The 25,551-nt window shown below is 36.1% G+C and overlaps 1 protein-coding gene across 2 annotated transcripts in view; it reads right to left on the bottom strand.

Moving 5' to 3' along the window:
- GABRB3 (gamma-aminobutyric acid type A receptor subunit beta3) overlaps nt 1-25,551 on the bottom strand; it is a 245,304-nt gene that overhangs the window by 12,641 nt on the left and 207,112 nt on the right. For both annotated transcript variants that reach the window (XM_027067866.2, XM_027067867.2), the window contains exon 7: nt 5,651-5,803. In XM_027067866.2, the coding sequence (XP_026923667.2) occupies nt 5,651-5,803 (153 nt within the window). The remainder of the gene's footprint in view (nt 1-5,650; nt 5,804-25,551) is intronic.

Consider the following 25,551-nt stretch of genomic DNA (forward strand, 5'->3'; position numbering starts at 1 on the left):
GCAGGGCACTACCACATGGTACTTGGCCCATAGATAGAGGGAATTCAGAGTATACAGAGAGTTGTGTAGACAGCAAAGTATAATGTGCTTTTTATGAAAGATGGGAAAAAAAATGAAAATGAAACCAGAAATTAATATAGAATTCTCAGTGTCTGAATGAGCTTTCAAGAAGAATGAATCTATGACGAATCAAGGACGAGGGTCATCTATGGCCATTAGTGAAGTCTCAGGGGCCTACCTGTCAGAAGAAAACAATTCTTACTATAATGCTTTTTAAAAAGGGGGGATGGGGCAATGATTTTCAAAACTGTTAATGAACATGATCCAGTCCTGAGCTCAAAAAGAAAGGAATATTTCAAGGAAGCTCCTGACGGCAGATTAGCTCACAGTATTTTCCTCCTTAACTAAGAGTCTATATAAGCTTCTCAGAACATTCTTGGTGAAATCAAGGTATAATGATTGTATTCAAAGTGTTGAATCTTGCCATACTCTGGAGCAAGACAGATCCTCATCACTCCTTTTTTATGTCATTATGTTGACTTCTCTACATAGTAGTGTGTGAATGATCTGTTTTTGCCCAACAGAGCCAAGTCCAGTCTCCAAAAACATATAAGGACCAACCATATTTTGCAATTCTTCCATAGCAATGGACATGTTTTTCTCTACAAAGAGTTCATATGGATAATTTGAAGCCGTAGAGAGGAGGGGACATGTCAGTGACAAAACCAGAGTTTGTTGAACACAGTGAAGCCACACATCCAAGAAAGATATGGATTGCTTGTTTCTTAGTGGGACAGTAACTATTACAGCTGACTTGCTCTCTCTTACGATACTAAGAAGTCTCAAGGAAGAAAGATATCTCCAAAGAGTGCTCTTATCTACCTATTTAACTGGTGCCACTGAATGAGATACCCCCTGTGTCTTCTAGGACCCAATGGCAACACTTCTTCCTCATTGCTATGTCATGCCTTCCCTCAAAAAGGAGACTTTTGAAAGTAAAGCTTTAGCCATGGTCCTTCAGCCACAGTAACTTGAAAAAAAGATGTCACTGAGGCCAGGGGACAGTGCAGGCCAGAGAGGTAAGTGTTGCTAAGATACACGGCAGAGCCCAGACCACCTCTACATATGATTCTGCCCAAAGGCATCTGAGTCCGCAGATCCTCACCCAACTCTCCAGTGTAGGGTTTGTATTCGTTAAGAACCTTAGTTTGATGCCCTCTAGATTTCCATCCTATTGTTGGAGGTAGGCATCCTCATCCTGTGTATCCCACACAGAGAACCTCCTGACCACAGATCTCCTCTTGCTCAGGACCATCGGGAAAGCAGGGAATAAAGCCTGGTCTTCTGTCACTAGCATGTGCTTTCCTTCCACCCATCTCTAAACTGCTATTAAAAGTAGAGGAGGGAATTGAGGCACTGAAAACTATTTTTATATATAACTGCAAATCATGATAGCTTATGTAATACATGGAAATTGAATATGTCAGAATATTTTAAGATTACCCTTTAAAGTACCATCATGTGTACCTAGGGACTTTTAAAATTTGAAAATGGCAATAGAATGATTACAGTTTACAAATAAATGTGGAAACACCATGCAAACTCCCTGAAATTAGGTGTTCTCATCATTATTCAAAAATTTTGTAATGTTGCTGCCATAATTTTTTCCTTTCAAATGTATTTGGAAAGCTTGAATGCTTTGGTTTAGTCATTGCTTTGGTTCTCCAGTTGACTATTTTGAATGGACATGTATGACCCTTGCCTTAGTGGACATCCCAGGAAATGGGCTGAAAGAACACAGGGATAAGAAGACCCAGCACATGTCACAGGCACTCAGCCAGGTAAAAGCGGCCCCTGAAAAATGGGAGAGGACCCTGGCTCAGGCCCATTATCTCAGGGTCAAGGAGTCCCTTAACAGTACAGTTTTGGTGTGAGTGCTCTGTTTGGGCTCTGATTAGCTCTTAGCTTAAAAGGCCAATGTGTTTACTAATTCTTTGTATCATTTTACTTCCTATCTAGATATTGTGGATGATGGTGGACTGTAGGGATTCACAGACCTGGATGGTACAGCCACATGGACCCAAAAGCCTAGCTCTGCCACTTGCCAGCAGCATGACCTGAGCCTTGATGGGTCCACACCATTGTTTAGAACTGTTGTGAAGTCTAAATACAATGCCTGAAAATCATTGGTGATATGTTAATAAACTGTCATTGTTAACACTGACAATAACAAATAGTCATATTTATTATTACCATTACAGGGAAAGAAATTATTCAGTAGCTTCTGGTTTCCTGGCAAGTACCCACAGCCACAGCCTTGCTTTGAACTTCTGTCCTTTGTCCTTGAGGGGACCCATCCAACTGCAGTACAGGAGATAACTGAATGGTTCTTTCCCTATTCTTTTACATTTATCAAGCTGTTCAGTCTTTACACTAATTGTTAGCCTCAAATTATTTCTCATTTAGATTATGCTAAGAAAATACTGTATTTGAAAAGATGCATTTATAAAAGGACTATGAAATAAAAATATAATTTCCATCATTTAATCAAAAGATATTTTCTTTCTCTTCTTTGTGATAAAAATAATGTGGCCTAAATTATTTTAGTATAAATTTTTACTTTTAAAAGGACAAGTACTATTATTCAGTGATAAGTGTACCTCAGGATTTTGAGGAAGACCATTTAATTACAACTCCCAAATTTGCAGTCTGAATGCTTGTAACACTAACAGTTCAACAGATCAGACAGTCAGCCCCTGGTCAGAAGAAGCATAAAATCCTGAAGCATACAGAGCAGCAGTGCAACACAGCTTTCTGAAGGACCAACATTTCCCTTCTCAGTAGAGAGACAACCCTAGACAACTGTAGGTCCAAGAATCCTGAGCCAGAGCCATGGATATCTTTGCTCAAAACCCCTTTGCACAGACCTGTACCTCTAAGACCTCACTTAGAAATGAGGCACATTCATCATGGTGCAACCATTTAGGATGCTGGTAACAGCACTAAAGGCATTTCAAAAGGTATGGTACAGGACAAGACAGGTGGAATGGGGTGGGAAGAGGATTTCTCCAATTAACCGCCTGCCCCCATACCATGGCCATATATTCTTAAAGAGGCACTAGAGCACATAGCATTTTAATGATTTTGAGGGATCCCTCAATAATAATAATAATTAATAATAATCCTTGCTTAGCTTTATTTTTTATTTTTAATCCTTGCATTTACAATGAAATAGACAAAATTACTCCTGTGTGTAGTGTCTACTGACACCATAGGAATCACCTGTAGCAGTTAAGGGAGAGAACTGGAGTCAGACTAACTGCATTACAATTTTTATTCTGACATTTAACATCATATGATGTTGTACAAGTTATGTAGCTTCTCCATACCTAGTTTTCCTGCTCTGTAAAATGGGAGCAATAACATTGCTTACTGTGCTATGGATGTTCTGCAGAATAGATAAGGCAACCCCATTAATGTCCTTGCAAAGAACCTGGCACCTGAGTATTTGGTAAAGTTCAGCCTTGATTATTGTGTTGTCATTCAGTGTTCATGATCCTATGATATACTTTTCCTTAAGTTATTGAAGGTAACCAGGTGACATTTCCCAATCCCTGCAGATCCAAGCTCAGAGACCCTGTTCTATGTAGGCAGAAGGTGGGACAGATGGAGTGAACACACTGGTATTCTACTTTGAGATCTGGACTTGGACTTTTATCTGCTCAGATGCTGTGGCCTTAAGGTCACAGCTTCCTTCAAGACCCCCAGGCCTCAGGTTCACCTTGACACTGGCAAATGCCCATTCATTTCTGTCTCTGTGCTCACATCTGCCTCCCAGACTTGTGACTTTGGTCAGAATCTGGAGCTCCTCCAGTGGTGAAGCCTTAGCAACTCTGGGCAGACCATTCCTTTGTCTTAGCAAAGCCATAACAGGATGATTTAGGTTTATAATAATAATGCTGTGTTGTTAGAAAAGGTGGAATCTACTTTCACATACTGTAATAAGGTTGGGTTGACTACAACTCACTTCAGATAGAGTATCTGTTTAATATTGTGGAAGTCAGTATTTTACAATTAAGGAGCTATAGAATTTATATATCTATAAAAGTTAGAAATTCACATTTTCAGCTCACCTCACTCATATTGATGTCAGATAATTACAGTTCTTTGGTACTCATATTTCTCTTGTTATTTCAATAATGACAAATTCTCAAAGGCTGATTCACTGTGAAACTCATGAAGCTTCAGCTTCAGGTCTCCAATTGCATAAGCCTCTCCCAGGCTTGGGGCAGGATCCTGGATATTTTATATTTGTCTATTTTATATTCTTTTTCTTAAAGAGAGACCCTGAAAATGTATAAGCTAACAGATCTGCAAAATTTAGATCTGACTGTCCAAAATCATTGCAGGTCTGGTTTTTCCAGGTGAGATGAAGAGAAAATACTTTAACAAAGAGTAATCTGGTAACATTAAAAAAAAAGAAGAAGAAGAAGAAGGGCAAAACCTTCATAAAGGACTTATGTTACAGGGTAACCTCTGCAGGCTGTAGAAAAATCCTACAGATCTTTAGGGATGTTTTTCTCGCCATTCCCATTAAAAATACATAATAATGAATATGGCACTTTTAGTTTTTTGATAGTTTCTTCTTCTCAAAGCAATTTTTTATTCAATGAACACCTTTAGGAATAGCTACCTAATTTCCTATGTATTAATCTATTCATGAATGTAACTCTGCAAGTCACCTGTCATTCTAAACCAGACATCTACATACACACATGTACACACATTTTCCCAGGGAAAAAGATGTCATTCAACTTGAAGTCCTGGAAAAAGATGGTAAACAAAATCAGGAAGAAAGAGGGATAACTGGAACCCTGAAATATTATGGCTTTCTGTAAGCTAATTTACCAGCAAATGCATTGATAATTATTTTCCATCTATTTGTAAAAGTATTACCAATAATTTTGCTTTCAGGAATTGAATTCAATCCTACCAGAGGAGGGATGGACTGGATAATTGCTCTTCAGCCTTATACTCAACTAAAATGTGTTTAAATGATAAACAAACAAATAATATATAGTATTCTTTTAATAATCTAAACATATAACAAATGATATAGGAACCTGTAAAATACCTTGCATATAAGCTAACAATCCAATTGCCAAATGACCAGTGGCCAGTACAGATCACTAGAGCTCCAAATAATCACTCAGAATCTAATCACATATTTTAATGTTCATTAAATTATGTAATTCCAATTACATGCTATAATATTTGACTATTTTTCTGACTTAAAAAAGATGAATGCCCATTAGTCAAGTCTTCTTTCTAGGCCACAGAACAATTTTGAACAGGAGATGTTAATCCTTGATTTAAAATTAGTGTCAAAAATAGTTTTATTATGCAAATATTCGGCAAACATATTTTCCCTTTCATGGGCATGAAAATTCACATTTGAGCCTTGTAATTAAATTAACACATCAAGGGAATCATGCATGAAATTATTATTTTAAGATAAAAGTAACTTTATGGGCAAGACTAGTGTCATGGTGCCAAAAAATTGTAGTTGAACTATAGCTTTTGAACTTCCTTAATACTGTAATAACATGGTTACTTTACATTTTAGTTATCATTTAAAAATAGCACATACCAAGGGCAACTCTAGCTGCAGATGCATCATAATTGATCCAGAAGGACACCCATGAGAGAATCGTAATTAGTATCGAGGGCATGTAAGTCTGGAGAATGAAGTATCCAATGTTTCTCTTCAACCGAAAGCTCAATGAGAGCCGAGGATAGGCACCTATGATAAACAGACAAAGATTACACAGGAGAAAAGACATAGCAGACAAAAAAAGTTGGCTTTGACCTCCATTGGTCAACAGCATGCATTTGAAAAGCCCATGAACTGAGGGGTGACCCATGAAATTTGCTTCTGTTTGCCTAATTGTATTTATAGAAGAATTGGGAGGGGACTTTATTTCAGTCTCTAAGAGAATGATGAGGATACTCTTCTAAAGCTAAGTGTTCAGCTGAGAATCATCCCTAGGAAAACTTTGGGAAAGTTTTTAGCTTAGAATACAGAATCATCTCAAGTATCTTGTTTATTATTTCATCAATGGCTGTACCCTTCTTCTCCATTGTAAATAAGGGAGATTTGTTTCAGGTTTTATTGACCAAAATGGTTTTTACCGGTTGTCCCTTCTGCCCATCTGCAGCAACACTGTGCACAGACATTGAATTACTGACCCTCACCTAAGGAATCTCAAGGGTACCTTGAGAGCTGCAGAGACATAGACGCAGACCCAGTCTTACAGAAGGTGGCAGTATACACTGCGATGCTCTACTCTGACCACAGACAAGGCATTAAGGAGAGCCTCAGAGAAGCATCTTGTCCCAGTGCTAATCTGATGTGTGCATCCAACTCAGTATACCTTTAGTATACCCACAATTACAGAATAATAAAATTGCCCACTGATTATGCCACATTTAGTTTTATATTTGCCTTCTCCATTTTATTTTGCTTTTCTTGCAGCAAAGAGAGTGTAGGCTCCATTTCCTCCTGTCCACTTCAACCATCCACTTTATCAGTTCCAAATCTCCCTGATCTACATTCTAGTGAAGCTGCTGGAAGGTCAACCAGTGAAAACCCAATGACCTTCTCTAATCATCCATTTCCTTGCCTCTTTCTCTTCTACAATCACTGATGGATGGTGCTCCCTTCCTGAGATTGCAGTACCTCGCTCATCTTGACCTCCTTCTACTCTAAGACTGACAACCTCCTATTCTCCCACACCCAAATTTTCCAGACTTTGTTCCATGTATCTTTCTGTTTTTGTCTCTATATTCTTTTCCTAAGAAGTCTGACTCACTCATATGACTATTAGTTCTATGTTGAAAATGAAAGATTTTTATCTCCAGGCTCCTACTTTGCCATCAACCACATTTTCAGCTGGAATTATGTAAAGGAGAAAAGAAGAAGAAGGGGACTTAGCACTTAAAGGCTAAGAATGTGGGAAATTTCCTCCAGTCATTTGTGTGTGTGTGCATAATTTCTATTACATAGCTCTGATCAAATGCATACATCATACTGTCATCATAGCATAAACATTTTCATACTTATTTCAAGTTATTCGTAAACACAATTTAAAATTCTTCCCAATTTTCCTTCAAATATATACATATGTACTCTAGTTTACAAAAATATTTTCCTGAATGCAACAAATTTTTATTATTTCCATTTTTACAAAACTATAAACACTATTCTTAATATCTCTGCATAGTGTCCTTTCACTGTATTTGGACTTGTTTCCTTAGGATGAAAATGCCAAAAGAGGAATTGCTAGGCCGTTGCAATTGCCTAGCAAGGCATAGGCAATTGCTAGGAATTGTTTAGGCTTTTGATGGTTATTGCCAAATTACTTTGTCAAAAAATCATACCAGTGTACACGTCACTATCAGCACTTTATAGAATTCCCTACTCACCTTGTAAACATGACAATGTTCCAGAACATTTCTTAAAAATACCTTTTTTTTTAATTTTTTTTAACGTTTATTTATTTTTGAGACAGAGAGAGACAGAGCATGAACGGGGGAGGGTCAGAGAGAGAGGGAGACACAGAATCGGAAACAGGCTCCAGGCTCTGAGCCATCAGCCCAGAGCCGGACGCGCGGCTCGAACTCACGGACCGCGAGATCGTGACCTGAGCTGAAGTCAGACGCTTAACCGACTGAGCCACCCAGGCGCCCCAAAAATACCTTTTGCTAATTTCTTTGGGAAAATTTTGTCCTTTCCAATTACTCTCTTTAATTGCATACTTCCGAAATGTTTGTTTTTCTTCTGTATATAAGCTCATATATGATCTGATTATACTATTTATTCATTTTTCTCATTTTTTATTCCTTTTTTTTACCTATTCATTTCAGTTCTTTTGACATTAATCCTTGCGTGCATTCTCTGCAAGCATTTCTTCAGTTGTTTGTTTTAAAATTTGTAATGGCTTGAGTAGGGGACATATAAACACTTAAATTTTAGTATATAGTTGAGTTTATCCATTTCATGTTTTCCTTGTTATTTTTAAAACTTGATTTTAATCTTAGGTAAGTTCACAATAGAAATTTAATCACAAATCTATTTTGAAGGTTGATAATTATTTCAGTGTTTGATATAAAGCATCCATACACACTGTTTTTTGTTCCACAAACATCAACCAATCCTCCAAACACCATCAATGGAATAAAGCTTCCCTTGATATAGGTCTGATATACTCTATTTTTGTTTTACATTACATTTTATGTATATGTGGATCCTTGGCATGATGTGCCATTGAACTGGGTCAGAGTCCTATCTTGCCATTTCCAGATTCCTGGCCCTGTGTTCCATCCACACATTCCTGAAGTACAGCACGGACACTTGCTGTCAACCCATATTCAAAATCTTATATGGCTCACTGCTTCCTAGAAAGGTCTAAATATGCATCTGGGAATTTTAGTTTCTCTAAAACATTTTCCCAAATTAACTCCTGTTTTATTTCTCACTATATCTTTTCATTAAGAATACCATTTTCTAGCTCAAAGAGTGTCCTCACTACCTAAAAATAATTGTCCATATTTCCTGCTTCTGCTGATTCACCCACATTCCTCCCTCCTGACGAAATGTTTTTCCTTACCCACGTTACAAAGCCTTAATCAAATGCCACATCTTCCATGAATCTTTTCTCCTTCTTTCCTCAAAGTGTAGGTAATTACCTTTTGAGTTATTTTCTCTTTTATAAAATTATTACTATTTATCAAGACAGGATCTTCCTTAGTAAGTTGTACAGTCCCTAAAGCAGAGTTTGTGAAGTGATGTATTTTTCATATAATATGATGCCTAGGTAAATGTCTAAACTATCATAGGTTATCAACAAATACATCTGTATACTTAAAAATGGGAGTATTTGGTTTATTTATGTTACTCTCTAGCAAGTGTAATACTCAAAACGTTCAACATCTTTACTGAATGTTTGAACTCCCATAACAACTTTAATATCTTTATCAAAGTAAATTCATTGTTGGATCTTAGTTTGAAATTTAATGACAATCTCAGGCTTTACTTATCACTTAATCATTTGCTGCTCTTGTTTCAGTTATGTCTCACTCTATCCACTATACTGGAATAGTTTCTGTATTTGTCAAGATAGGTTGGTTTATGTTGCAATAACAAAAAGAACCCCAGATCTCTATAGCTTAAAACAAAGATTTTTATTTTCTTGTGTATCCACTTAGCTTTCTGTATCTGGAACACTGCTGGATACCATGGTAGAAGTGCCACACATACTCCCCCTTACACTTTCTTGTCTAGAGCAAGTCCTACTGTCAATCTTTATGTCATTGGAGTAAGAGTTTAGTCCTTTCCCAGAGGAGATGAGTAACTTTTTTTTGAGTGATAATATAATCTATCTTATTGCCCAACTTTCATTTTTCTACATCAACTTGCTTAATATTTTCCAAAGTACACCGTCTTCAGGGAAATTGTTCCCAACAGAAGCAAATGTTGATACCTATGCAATGAAGTATGATTAACACTATTGGGAATACTTGCCCCCTGTAATAGGGAGGTCAATGAAATGAATGCAAAGTCAAATATTTGGAAAATCATTATAACCTTGAGGAAGGGAATACTAATCTCATTCGAAAAATAACTTGATCTCTGGAAATTTTCCAAGATATAACACAGAATTTAGAATAACAGAATTCATAATGCAAAAATTAGATTTAAGAAATATTCCACTTTCTTATGTTTGTAGAGTAAATACATTCTACTTATTGAAACCGAAGTGATACTTCAAATAAAAAAAAAAAAAGTTTTAGGCATTCACCATATGCCCCACACATTCTAGTCTCATAATCCCAGAGGTGGGGATGGTGAAGGGAGCAGACAACAAATGAATAAGAAGGGGTTCTACATTCTCATCTAGGTCCTAATCCATGTCAGAGAAAGACTCATACAGTTTGGCCCTGGTAAAACAGAGTAAGAGTCTTGCTGGAGCTAGAAAGATATTCTAGAGCATGAGATTTGGTGATGCAGGGGACGTTTCATAGCATCTGAACCAAGATACTATTCCTGGTTGAATACAATTCTTTTCAGGCAGGGAAGCAGGAGAGCGTTCAAGGTAAAAGACTCACTAGGGCAAATGAAGAAAAGCCTTTCAATACACCGTGAGAAATAGGCCTCAGAATGTTAATAAACATGAGTTCTAAGATATATTAAGACCTGTTTTAGGTCAAGGCCTTTGTCATTGGATATGCATCTTAAAGAGCACATAAAGTCTTTTTGTAGCTTTGTTAAACAAAGTCCTTACATTCGGGGTGAATGCCATGATGTATGCTGTATCTATGGGAAATCTCCCCACATAGCTAGTGGTTAATAAAGTTGAGAAGTAGTGAGTCAGCTACACTAAGACATACCTTTCAAAACAGCAATAGAGCTTAAAAATTACAACAGAAAGGCACAGAAGCCCTAAATCCTGTGTGCCAATGCAGATGTGGTCAGGTTCCCAAGTAGATGCTGAGCCAACAAAGAGAGGAACAGTCCCTGAACACAAGTGCATTGTTCCAGTTCAGGGCTTCCTTGGCAAAACTACCTATTGAAGATGCTGATCTCAACCCTTTCTCCTCAGACACACTAAAAGTTATGCCAAAAACAAGGCTCTGGGTACGGAATCTAGCCTAATTTAATATTGTGCTCTAAAGCATTAATATTGTTGAAGATGTCATTTAAAAAGTCGACACAGAGTATCATGTCACCTTTGTGGAGGGAGAGAGCCACTCAAATGTGTCCATAAAATAATAAGCTGATATTTTAGCAACTGCAGCAGAGCTGACCTACACACATGTGCATCTCCCTCTTTAAGGTGGCCACTGTGAGGGGCTCTCCCACCATTGCCTAAAAGTTTTGTGAGCTCTCAGTGCTGCTCTTGAGTTTTTATTTTTTTTATCATACTGTCTCATTCATTTATAATCTACTTTTTTCACTTCATAACACAACCTAAAACTCAAAATAGTGTTACTAATTTTCTTCCTCCTATTACTAGTCACCTTAATTATTTTATGTTCAAAAAAATGCATGAAGGGCAGAACATATATGAAAGAGGAAAGAAAAAAAAAAGAGGAAAAATAGAACTGGAACTTGAGAAAAATGTTTTCAGATTGTTTCAATAGGCAATGATTCTCATTCTGATTCTCCACAGTAAAACAAGAATATTGTATCACATGACTCTGGAGCAAAGGGTGGTGGTGTCTAAGAGTTTAGGTTCAGCCTCATGGTTTATTTGGAATATTCCTTTGGTAAGCTGATTATCTGATCAAACCCTCAGTTTCCTTGTGTTGAAATAGGGCAAGAATATCACAGTAAAAAAAAAAAAAGATAAGTAATGCTTCATCAAAATTACAAGCTATTAATCTGCAAAGTGAACTATAAGAAAATAAAACCACAGCCCACAGAATTCGAAAAAATATTTGTAAATCATATATTTGATAAGGATCTTATATCCATAATATATAAAGAAGGCTTAAAAAAACACAACCCAATTTAAATATGGGCAAATGACTTAAATAGACATTTCTCCACAGGAGAAAGTATCCAATAAGCACATAAAAAGATGCTCAGCATTATTACTTTTTAGAAGAAAGCAAATCAAAATCACAATGAGATACCACTTCATACTTGCTAGGATGACTACAATCAAAAGACAGACATAGAAATATATGATTTGATAATTCCACTAATGGCTACTTACCCAAAGAATACAAAAAATTGGAAAACGTATATGTATCCCTATATTTATTGCAAGATTATTTACAATAGCCATGATATGAAAGTAAACTAAATGTCCGTTCATAGGTGAATGGATAAAGAAAACAGAGATACGCACACACACACAGACACACAGACACGCAGACACACATACACACACACACACACACACACACAGTACTCAACCATAAGAAAGAATGAGATCCTTGGCATTTATGACAACATGGATGTACATAGATGGTATTATGCTAAGTGAAATAAGTCAAACAGAGAAAGACAAATGCCATATGATTTTACTTATATGTGGTATCTAAAAAAAAAGCTAAATAAATGAATAAAATAAACAAACACTGCAGAAACAGACCCATAATACAGGGAAAAAACTGGTTGCCAGAGGGAAGAGGTGTGTGTGGGGGAATGGTGGGCAAAATGGGTGAGGGGAATGGGAGATACAGGCTTCCAGTTATGGAAAGAATACATAATGGGGATGGAAGGTACAGAATAGGGAACATATTCAATGGTATTGTAACAGTTGTATGGTGACAGCTGGTAACTACAATTGTGAACATAGTCTAATGTATAGAGCTATGTAATCACTATGTTGTATACCTGAAACTAATGTAAAATTGTGTGTCAATTATATTTCAATATAAAAAAAAGACAATAGCAAGTGTTGGTAAGGATGTGGAGAAATTCATGTACTGCTCTTGGGAGTATGAAATGGTGCCATCACTTTGGAAAAACAGTTTGATAGTCCTTCAAAAGAGTTAAATATAGTTACTATATGATCCAACAATTCCAATCCTAAGGACATGCCTAAGAGAAATGGAAACATATCTACAGAAAAACTTGCACATGAATATTCATAGCAACCCTATTTTTAATAGCCCAGTGTTCATCAATGATGAATGGTTAAACAAAATATGATATATTCATACAATGGGATGTTATTCAGCAATAAAAAGGAATGAAGTGTTGATACATGACATAACATGGATGAAACTTCAAAGCATCACGCTAAGTGAAAGAAGTCAGTCACAAAAGGACCATATAGTGTATGACTCAATTTATATAAAATACACAGAATAAGCAAATCCACAGAAACAGAAATGAGGTTAGTGGTTGCCCAAGGCTGGGGGGTAGGTAGAGGGAAATGGGGAGTGTCTGCTAACGGGCACAGGGTTTATTTTTTTTTTAATGTTTATTTTTGAGAGAGAGAGAGAGAGCAGGGAGAGAGAAGGAGACACAGAATGCAAAGCGTGTTCCAAGCTCTGAGCTGTCAGCACAGAGCCTGTTGTGGGGTTCAAACTCATGGACCCCAAGATCATGACCTGAGCTGAAGTCTCACACTTAACTGACTGAGCTTCCCAGGCACCCCCAAGGTTTCTTTTTGAGTTGATGAAAATATTCTGAAATTGAATGCGGTCATGATTATACAACTCTGTAAATACATTAAAATTATTGAGCTATATAATTTAAATGGGTGAACTTTATGGTATCTAAATTATATTTTGATAATCTCTTAAAAGAAAAAAAAAGACTGTCTATTACATGTATCTTACTGGAAATTAAATGACTTAATTTATATTAAGTAACAAACTTACTATCTGGCCCCAAATACACATTCAGTAAATACTGAATGTTGCTGCTTCTTCCTTTCCTTTTCTTCCTCTATGGTGCCTTCTATGCTCAGGATTCTATAATCTAAGAATCCTTACCATTGAGCATTAAAAAAAATGTGCGGTAGTTTTAAAATTAAGTTCAAAAGGTAAAGGTAGACAAGATTTTTGATTTTTTTTTTTTTTTTTTTTTTTTTTTTTTTTTTGCAAAGGAAGTGCAGGACAATGAATTTCTGAAGATATCTGGCTTCTGTGGTGAGACATGTTTGATAGGTCAGGAGCCCTTAAAGGAAAATGATTTCATATTAGCAAGATGAGATAGCTAAGCTCTCATTTAGCACTGAGAGTAAGCTTGCTTTGGTCCCACCATTTTGGACTGAAGAATTAGTATTTTTCTAGGAAGCAGAGATGAATTGTCTCTTAGTATCCGTCTAACAAAAATCAGTAGGAGGAAAAAAAGAATGGGAATTTGCCTCTAGAATTTAAGGTTAGATTATATTGTAAGTAAGATAGAGATGATAATTCCTTCTTTTAATATTTCATATAATACTTTCTCTAGACCTCTAGTAGATGTTATTTATAGACTCAATGGACAGTAAGTTGATCACAGGGCTTTAGTTCACTAAAGCATGGATCTCACAATGGACTTTAGAGAAAATTAAGTGAATGTATTAACAATGTGACATGCAGACTTTAAAAATATTTGTAATCTGTCATAAACATTAATGAAAAGCACAATTGCATTTTGAAAATTGATTTTTGAAGAATAGAAAATTCACATATCTTAACAGAAATGTTCATTATCATTCATTTTGGAATTCTTCTCTTTTTCTTTCTTCTAATCTTGGCAGAAGTATTTTGAAATAAACCCCGAAGATATCAGTCCAAATGTACCCCAGAAAAAAGGAAGAGAAATAAAAACATGACACAATTAAAGAAGCATATTAAAAAACATGTTTTTCATGTATCTAGCAAAAATTTCAGTCTTTTAGCTGAAACAAAACTAAAAAGTTAGGAGTAAATTTCAGATATGGCAAAAACTGTACATCCCAAACTTTGCTGGTTAGCAGAATATACATTCAAGACCAATGCAAAAGATGAAGTCTCAATCTGGTGATCTTGAGTCCAGAGTGATATTTAAGGAGCTCTTAGATTATTAACTAGTTGAATATATTTATTAAAATAAATGTAATGTAATATTTCTTTTAACCTGATTCCCTTACTGCTATTCAAGTGCTTCCCTAACATTTCCACAGCTTTTTATTGTTACAACCAGAGTCAGATCTCCTTTGAGCTTTACAGCACTTTACTCTATTGCACACTGTTCAATATAAGTTTTTCCTCTACATAACATTATTGGAAAAATCCAAAATTATATTTTCCAAAATGTGATTACAAAATGTATACTATTTTTTTTCTTTTTTACTCTCATGCATTAATAGTCTAAACTAAGTAAGAATTAAATATTAAAACAACTGTAAATTTTTCTGAAAAAATAAAGAGGAGTGGGGGAAAAAACCATGGTGTTTGAGTATTATAGATAGGTAGCACTTCCACTGGAAACAACTAGAGGAAAATGGACAAAATTTAAATATATCTCCTTGAAGCACTGGAGAAATAGCAAGCTAGTAAAAATGTGGGGCAAGTTCTGGGAGAAAAAGAAACAGAGAGGTGAGCCACATTTCAGGTAGCTGAAACACATACTTTCTAGAAGAGAAAGATGAGAAGCTAATTAGGACATCTGACAGATCATGGACTAAATGAGCAGAAACTAGGGACAGAAAACAAGTAGGGATTCCAAAGAGCTTTGTCCAAGAAGTCAAGATAAACCAGAAGGATTAACCCATATACAAGGACTGAATCTGAACTCAACATCACCTGTCCGAGAATGCTAATGCCTCTAGTGTCTGACAGAGGTAACATACATTCACTTTGAGGAAAGAAAACATCATCATAAATTTTGAATTATATCCACAATTTCCCCATGGATAATAACAGATTAAACACAAATAAGGAGGAAATTGTTGGACTGAAAGATGAGTCAGGAGAAAATTTCCAGAGTGAAGCATGAAGAGAAAATAAAATGAAAATTCCAAAAAGGGGGCTGAGATATACAGAAGATACAGTGAGATTTGTGCTGGAGTTATAAAACTGGAATTGAGACTGGAATCCTAGAAGAAAACCACAGGGAGAGAATAGAGCAAAAGCAGTGATGACTAAGAATGCTCCAAAAGTGCTGAAAGACCAAAGATTCAAGAAGATCTATAAATTCCAAGAAAATAATTACAGACAAAACCATATCTTGGTACATCATAAATACCAATGAAATCAAAATCAAAGAGAAAAAAATTTAAAAAAAATCCTAGAAGGGGAAGAAAAACAAATTAATTTGAGAGCACCAATTAGACCAACAAGTGTCCTCTCAATATAAACAGTGGAAGCCAGAGACAATGAAATAATATCTTCAAATGGAAAAGAAAAAAAATTGTCAACCAAAATTTCTGGAACAATCCTACAAGAATATATAGGTCATATATGGTTTTGAAAAAAAACCTAGAAGAAATTTGTGACCAGGAGACTCAGACTAAAGAAAATATTTTTCAAATGTTCTTTAGGCAAAAACCAAAACAAATCAGAACAAAACAAAAAACAAAAATGTTTTATAGGCAGAAGGAAACATTCACAGATAGTGACTTAGAGATAAAATAAATAACAAAGAAAACAGGACATTTATAATTATATCTAAGTGAACATATACTGCATTTAACAATAATAATATCATATAGGGTTTTAAATATATATATAAAGTTATAATATATAATGACAATAGCATATGTAGGTCAAATGAGGAAATAGTTAAAATGCACAAAGGTCTCTACAGTGTTTGGGAAGAGGTAAAAAGACCATCTCAGATACATTATCAGAAGTAATAAATACTTTAGCAAGGCCATTCAATATAAAATCATTGTGTTCTTATATATATCAGAACAAAAAATAATGCTAAAAATTTTTAGCATGTATACTTGCATCAGAAAAATATCAAACATCTAGAAAAGTTTAGCAAATATGTACAAGATTTTTATACAGAAAATCCTAAAATGTTATTACCTCAAATTAAAGAAGACCTAAGTAAATGGAGATAAAATATACTACAGATTGGAAAAAATTATAATGATATGCCTTTCACCAAATTAATGTATTCCTAATAAAAAGCCAAAGCACTTTTTCGGTGAAAATTGATGATCTGATTATAAAAGTGACATGGAAATATAAGGACCAAAATAATCAAGTTAAAAATAAATAACGAGTAAATAGTAAAGTCGATTGTAAACAGTAAATAAAGGATCTGCTCTACTTAAAGCTACAGTAATTAACACTGTGAGTTAAGGGTACAAGATAGATAAATAAACCTATGATACAGAATATAAAGTTCAAAAACAGATCTATGCACATTAAATTTATGACAAATGTGTTGCTGTAAAACAAATGGTGCTGTGGAAAATAATAAAACCTGACCCATACTTCACACCATTCACAAAAATCAATTGCATGTGGACTGTAGGTTTCAATGTAAAAAAGTACATTTTTGTAACACACTGTGACCTATAACCAGCTTGCATCTAAAATCTATAAATAACTCAAATTAATGACAGATAATTCACAAAAAAGAATTGCACAAGTAATTCACAAAGGAGGATCTCCAAATAACCAATAAAGACAGGTGCTCAATCTCACTAGTACTCAGAGAAATGGAAGTTAAAACCACAAAAAACCACCCAACGCCCAGCCAGTAACTTCCATGTGAAATGTTGGCAAGGATGTGGGCAAAAGGAACACTCATGCATTACTCGTATGAACATAAATTGGCAGAATCACTTTGGAAAACAGTTTGGCATGATCATTAAACTTTAACATTCACAATTACACTTCCAGGTATACAGTCAATGTTTGCCTGTGCATATATTCACATACACACACAAAAACAAGTACAAGAGTGTTCACAGTAGCATTATTCATAAATCTGTACCCACAATAGAGTGGATAAATAAAATGTGGTGTAATTGCATAGTAATATAGCAAAGAAAATAAATGAAATACAGTGACATGGATGGATTTCATAAACATAATGTTCAGTTAAATTCAAACTCTATCATCCCATCAAATAAGGTTCAAAAACACAAAATTCAAAAAAAAAAAAACAAAACACAAAACAAAACCAAAACAAAACAAAACCAAAACAAAACAAAAACACAAATGTCATTATATTGTGACAAGATAATAGTTTTCTTTGAGAAGGAGGGAGGTAAGGATATTAGGTGGAGTCATAGTGGGGATTTTGGGGTTCTGGTAACATTCTACTTTTTCACTTAATTGCAGTTATAGGATTGCTCACTTTCTGGTAATTCAGTTAGCTCTGCATTTATATTGTAAGTATTTTTCTATAAGTGCTCATACAGAAAAGTTATAAAAGTTATCATTAAAGTAAAAAAAATCTAACAATCTATGCCTTTGTATAAAATTATAAAGCATGGAAAAATTCTAACCATTTTTAGGAAGAATGCTTTGTTAAACATTTTTAAGAGAATATTTCAGACCTCAACTTTTAAATGATTAAGAATTGTCAATCTAGAAGAGGTTTAAAAGTTAGGTTCAGCAAAGATTTCTTACATTATTCCTAAAGGCTTATATAGAAGGCCAATCTTTTTTTTTTTTTTTTCAGATTTCAATCCAAAGAATTTCTAAGACTAATTTGTTTCCACTTATTTTAAAAATACTTTTCAGTATTTTCTGATATTCTACCATATATCCTTAATGGATCTCACAGAAGTAGATGACAGATTAAATAGAAATACATTGACTATAGTAACTAAATTTATTTTAATGGTTAAAGGAGAAAGAGAATGCCATGTAGCTCACATCTAGGTATCAAGTTGCAGGAGGGAGAGGATCCCCCACCCTTGTATTCTTTCTCTTTTTTCTTCTGTCTTCCTTTTAATCTGGCTTCCTTTTTCTTAGAAAGCCTTACTCAGGCATGTTTTCAGATTTGGCTTAATCCTATAGATTGTAGGTGCCAAGGAATAATCTGAGAACTCACTTCATATACCCTTTCATTAAAAAGTATGAGATCAAGCTCAGAGCCTGGAGCCTGTTCCAGATTCTGTCTCCCTTTCTCTCTGCCCCTCCTTTGCTCACACTCTGTCTCTGTGTCTCTCAAAAATAAATAAACATTAAAAAATAAAAAAAAGTATGTGATCTTGCCATATGCAATAACAAAGACAGAGACAAATACCATATGATTTCACTTATATGTGGAATCTAAAAACAAAACAAATGAACAAACAAATGAACAGTGCAGAAACAGACATATAAATATAGAGAAGAAACTAATAGTTGCCAGAGGGGAAGGGGAAAGAGATGGACAAAATGGGTGAAGGGGATGAAAAGAAACAAACTTCCAGTTACGGAATGAATATGTCACAGGGATGAACATGTACAGCACAGGGAATATAGTCAATGGTATTGTAATAGTGTCGTATGGTGACATGGTAGTTACACTTGTGGTAAGTATAGCATAACGTATAGAGAGTTGTCAAATCATTATGTTGTACACCTGAAACTAATGTAAAAATGTGTGTCAACTGTGCTTTAATTATTAAAAAAATAAATATAATTCTGGATCAATAAGGAATACTTGTAATAGATCCAGGACTTCCCGGGAAATCCAGTAGATTGGAACAACGAATGACACACAATAAGCCTAATTAAAATAATTTACTTTCTTTTTTCTCTTCTCTGACTTTTTTTTAAGTTTATTTATTTATTTTGAGAGAGAGAGAGAAGGAGAGGGGCAGAGAGAAGGAGAGACAGAATCCCAAGCAGGCTCCATGCTGTCAGAGAGCAGCCCGATGCCCCACTCCAACTCACAAACTGTGAGATTGTAACCTGACCTGAGCTGAGATCAAGAGTCGGATGCTTAACCAACTGAACCACCCAGGTGCCCCCCTCCTCTCTGACTTTCAAGAAGAATCTATATTTGGGACTTGGGCATTTTGTGAAAATACTGAGCACCAATTTATGAACCAAAAAAATAATTGAAAATATATTTATTGCATGCCTGACATACATGAGAGTGGCAGTAATAATATTTGACAGAAATTAATAATATTTGACAGTTGATAAAGGAATGATACAGGAAGAGTGTGATACCAAAGAGTATCCAAAGGAAAGATAATTGACAGATACGCTCAAGGAAAGCTAAGTGGAGGTGTTGGTGGTTGAACTGTCCATTGATAAACATACAAGATTTGGATAAGAAAAACAGGAAGAAAATATATCAAGTGGAGGCTATAACAGAAGTGAAAGTCTTTAGGCAGAATGCAGGAGCATATGCTTTGAGGAGAGTAAAAGAGTTAGATGCAACAACTATCAGGATGGCTTCATACTGGGGACATTTATGAACTAAACTGAAGAGACAGGTTGGTGCAACATATGGATTCAAGGTCAACGAGTATTAATCGTACTCTGCAGACAAAGGGTAGTCATCAAAGCATTTGGAGCTGGGTAATGGCTTCATGCAAACTGTGTTCCTCAGCTACTAATCTGGCAGCAAAGTGCAGGATGAATAGGAAGGCAGAGGCACATTTCTTGCCACCAAGTATTTCTGGGTATTGGATGAAGCAATTGTAGGGCCCTGGATTGGGATTGTGGAGGCCTGCAATCCCATTATCAGTTTTTGGAAACCTGCATAAAGCACTGTTCATCAAGAACACATGGCCTATTAACATAGGCATGTGAAGGAGAGAGTGGCACAGACTCTAAAAGCAGGCACTGTGTTCATTGTTTGTTATCCCAACTACATATTCACCTGTTTTGTAAGAACCCTTATAACATTAATATGTAAAATTGATGAAAATGATCATTTAAAATAAAGCATAAAAAGGCTAGTTTTTAAAATCTTTGTCAAAATGCATTAGGGGTACTTACTCCTTAAGAAACATGAGAATCGTCATCCTTTCCATCTTTACTATGCAACTTTGATCAAATTATTATCATTCTTTATTTATGTGTATTTATTTTTGAGGGAGAGAGAGAGAGCAGGGTAGGGGCAGAGAGAGAGGGAGACATAGGATCTCTGCTAATAGCGCAGAGCCTGATGTGGCACTCAAACTCAGGAACCAAACCTCGAGATCATGACCTAAGCCAAAGTTGGATGCTTAACTGACTGAACCACTCAGGGGCCCCAAATTGTTATCATTCTTGAACTTCAGTTTTCCTAAACTTTAACTTGGGCTAATTTATTTGTCTATTACCAGTCTTCAAGGAACATTAGTGAAAAATGCTTAAAACAAGGTGCTATAAATTATAATACAGCATGCCATTATGGTTAGAAGTTAGAGTAATGTAGGCTTGCTTCATTTTCTTTCGAGTTTAAAAGGGTTGATTTTTTTCCAAACAAAACAAAACAAAACAAAACAATTTATTGAGTAATGGTAGTAACTGAATAATTATTTGTTAATATGAACTAAGTCATTTCTTTGTTGTCTTTAAAATACACCTACGGGGGGGGGGGGAGGTGCGCTTGGGTGGCTCAGTCGGTTTAGTGTCTGACTCTTGGTTTTGGCTCAAGTCAGTGAGATAGAGCCCTGTGTTGGGCTCCATGCTGAGTGTGGAACCTGCTTAAAATTCTCTCTCTCCCTCTCCTTCTGCCCCTCTATCTACCTCTCAAAAAAAATAAAACACACCTATGGAACACGACTCCCTTTTCCTAAGCAAAGGGGTACTTAATTTCCTCCCGAGATACAAAGAGGTTTTATATGTATTTTTTAAAAATACATAATATTTTAGTACATTAAATATTTGAATATATAACTATAGAAAGCTTATGAAGGAAATTGAAGAAGATATAAAGAAATGGAAAAACATTCCGTACTCATGAATTGGAAGAATAAATATTGTTAAAAGGTCAATACTACCCAAAGCTATCTACACATTCAATGCAATCCCAATCAAAATTGCACCAGCATTCTTCTCGAAGCTAGAACAAGCAATCCTAAAATTCATATGGAACCACAAAAGGCCCCGAATAGCCAAAGTAATTTTGAAGAAGAAGACCAAAGCAGGAGGCATCACAATCCCAGACTTTAGCCTCTACTACAAAGCTGTCATCATCAAGACAGCATGGTATTGGCACAAAAACAGACACATAGACCCATGGAATAGAATAGAATCCCCAGAACTAGACCCACAAATGTATGGCCAACTCATCTTTGACAAAGCAAGAAAGAACATCCAATGGAAAAAAGACAATCTCTTTAACAAATGGTGCTGGGAGAACTGGACAGCAACATGCAGAAGGTTGAAAATAGACCACTTTCTCACACCATTCACAAAAATAAATTCAAAATGGATAAAGGACCTGAATGTGAGACAGGAAACCATCAAAACCCTAGAGGAGAAAGCAGGAAAAGACCTCTCTGACCTCAGCCGTAGCAATCTCTTACTCGACACATCCCCAAAGGCAAGGGAATTAAAAGCAAAAATGAATTACTGGGACCTTATGAAGATAAAAAGTTTCTGCACAGCAAAGGAAACAACCAACAAAACTAAAAGGCAACCAACGGAATGGAAAAAGATATTTGCAAATGACATATCAGACAAAGGGCTATTATCCAAAATCTATAAAGAGCTCACCAAACTCCACACCTGAAAAACAAATAACCCAGTGAAGAAATGGGCAGAAAACATGAATAGACACTTCTCTAAAGAAGACATCCGGATGGCCAACAGGCACATGAAAAGATGTTCAACGTCACTCCTTATCAGGGAAATACAAATCAAAACCACACTCAGATATCACCTCATGCCAGTCAGAGTGGCCAAAATGAACAAATCAGGAGACTATAGATGCTGGAGAGGATGTGGAGAAACGGGAACCCTCTTGCACTGTTGGTGGGAATGCAAATTGGTGCAGCCGCTCTGGAAAGCAGTGTGGAGGTTCCTCAGAAAATTAAAAATAGACCTACCCTATGACCCAGCAATAACACTGCTAGGAATTTACCCAAGGGATACAGGAGTACTGATGCATAGGGGCACTTGTACCCCAGTGTTTATAGCAGCACTCTCAACAATAGCCAAATTGTGGAAAGAGCCTAAATGTCCATCAACTGATGAATGTATAAAGAAATTGTGGTTTATATACACAATGGAGTACTACATGGCAATGAGAAAGAATGAAATATGGCCTTTTGTAGCAATGTGGATGGAACTGGAGAGTGTGATGCTAAGTGAAATAAGCCATACAGAGAAAGACAGATACCATATGGTTTCACTCTTATGTGGATCTTGAGAAACTTAACAGAAACCCATGGGGGAGGGGAAGGAAAAAAAAAAAGAGGTTAGAGCGGAAGAGAGCCAAAGCATAAGAGACTGTTAAAAACTGAGAACAAACTGAGGGTTGATGGGGGGTGGGAGGGAGGGGAGGGTGGGTGATGGGCATTAAGGAGGGCACCTTTTAGGATGAGCACTGGGTGTTGTATGGAAACCAATTTGACAATAAATTTCATATATTGGAAAAAAAATAAAGTTAAAATAAAGTTCTAAAAAAATACATAATATTTTAGTACATTAAATATTTGAATATATAATATCATAAATTTTTATAATATCTCTTTTGCAGAAACAATTCATTCAATAAGAGTTCACATACTTAGTGATGGTCAGATTGCCTCTCCTAAATTCAATAACCCCTCAGGTTTCAAACTATTGAGTGGGCTAGGTACTGGAATGTTTTATGGATACAAATATGAACCCAAGACAATCCCTACTCTTAAAATCCTCTGATAAGTAGTTAGAAGCCCAATCATTCAGGAGAAGAATGTCATAAATTTTCCAATATATACAAAGATCTGGTCAGCCGCTACAGTATCTATTCTCAGACACCTCAGAATATGCCTCCTTCCTGATCCCACATTTTAGTTAGTGAGGGCTAATAAATGCTTACTATAGGCACTATTCTAGGCTATTTGTTTATCCTAACTCATGTATTCCTCCCAACAACCCTACCAATAGATATTATTAATATCCCTATTTTTCAAAGTGGTTAAATAAATTGCCCTGGGTCACACTGCTAGCAAGTTTCAGTTAGGACTTCTCCAGCATCTGTGTTTTAAAACCCCAGACATAGTGTCTCTTGAACATATTTAAGTCAGCTCTATTACTGTGGCTTAATTCTCACTAAACATTACTTTACACAGTGGACTATGTGACATCATCAGGGGAATATTGCTGAAACATGAAGGCCTAATGAGAAATCCCAGGAGACCAGACACTCCTTGTTTCTCTCTTTGATGCCAGGCCCAGTCCCACAACCAGTTCATGTCAATTGTTGAGTGAATATTCATAACTTGCTTTTGCATGTTCTCTTCCCTGTAGCCTAAACCTCATGTTACCCTGGAGATGGACTAGGACAGTTTCCTGTAGGCAATCACAGCAAAGGACCTTCTGTAAGATCCCCAAATTGGCAGGACAAAGGTTAGGAGGGTAAAACAAAATTTCACTTGCATGATACTGAGAATAAATATCTGAAATTTTGCACCTTATATGTTTTGTTTGCCTCCCCTGAGTCTACCTTGCCTCCACCCATTGTCCTGCAGATTCATGTGGCTGCTCTGTGTTTTACCTCTAGGTGGAAGTAGAGGTGGAGAGCATTACATTTAATCCTCATCATGGACTCTGGCTGGTCCAAATAAACTTCCAGAGTGTTTGTTCTTAACTAATCCTTTTTTGAGAATTCTATCAGGCTACAGAATTCTTCAATCCTATAGCTTGATTGACAGATCAATCCTGTTGACTGATCAAAATCTCTTTAATTAAGAACACTTGTGGAAAGGAAAACAAATCAGTGTAACATTTAATTTTAAAATATTTTTTAGCAATGTAGTTTATGCCACTTCCTTATGAATTGACCAATTAGACTAATTTTAAACTGCAAGCTCTTTAAAAAAAACGTTATTATTGAAGTATAATTGACACACAATATAAAGTGCAAGCTCTTTGAAAGTTGGGAGGTTTGTAACTGACTGATACGGAGTCCCTGGCTTATATCTTGCAAATGCCAGAACTTGGTAAGTGCTAGAAAGAAGACATTGTACTTCATTCTGATGGGCTGATTGCTCTATGCATAATTTAAATATTATCCCCCACATCTGTAGTGTCTATTTGGGAGACTTTCTACCATATAAATACTTCAAAGAAAGACAAAGAGTGCATCTAGAAAAAAAAAAGGCCTCTTAGTGGTTTTGAGGTAGAGGATTCAGGAAGGCCATTCTAAATGGTTGCATTTTCCTATGGAAGCACTGCACACAGACCTCATCCATCTTTTTGATGAGGCTGCATGAAAATGCAGTAAGAGATCCTCAAGGCAACATACTAATGGCCACAATGGCAATTTTCAAGACCAAGGCAGGCTTGGGAAGATTATTCCACTGAGAGAACACTACTCTTATGTTCTGAGCAGAACATCTGCACATATCACTTGTAGCATGGAACAATTTGAATCCTGGTTCTAAAATCAGTAAAGCATTTTATCCAATGCATCACAGGGCAGATTTCTTGGTTGTAGAAACCATTGCTTAACAATAAGCCAATGTATTTGCTGGCTCTTACTGTCCATCTGACATGAGTGCCTCTAGAGACTACAGGGATATCTGTAGCACCTCTTGCAACAGAGGATAAAGTAGCACTGCATAAAAATGAGCCAGATTGGTGTCTTAAGCATTCGGGCTTTTGTCTATACTTAGCATGTCTCATTGGTTCTTAGAAGCTGGGGTAGAGAGGAGGGAAGTTGGTGCTTGACTCATTGTTCATTTATCCAGGGACTATTGCTGCATGCCTAGGACATGTCAGGCATTATACAAGATGGGGATGGGATTAGGGGTAAACCATAACCAGGACAGGCCCCTTCCTAATGGAGATGTATCCTTGAGGTGAGAGGCACAGCAGAGCAGTATTGTGGCAACACAAAGCAGCCACTTAATCCAGCTTGGGGAGGCAGTGTGTAAGTGTGTAAGCAGAGCAGAGTCCAAAAGTCTTCCCAGAGGAAATGGCATCTAGACTAAGCTAAAGAATGAGTCAGAG

The sequence above is a fragment of the Acinonyx jubatus genome, chromosome B3 (genome assembly GCF_027475565.1).
Source record: "Acinonyx jubatus isolate Ajub_Pintada_27869175 chromosome B3, VMU_Ajub_asm_v1.0, whole genome shotgun sequence".
Lineage (NCBI taxonomy): Eukaryota > Metazoa > Chordata > Mammalia > Carnivora > Felidae > Acinonyx > Acinonyx jubatus.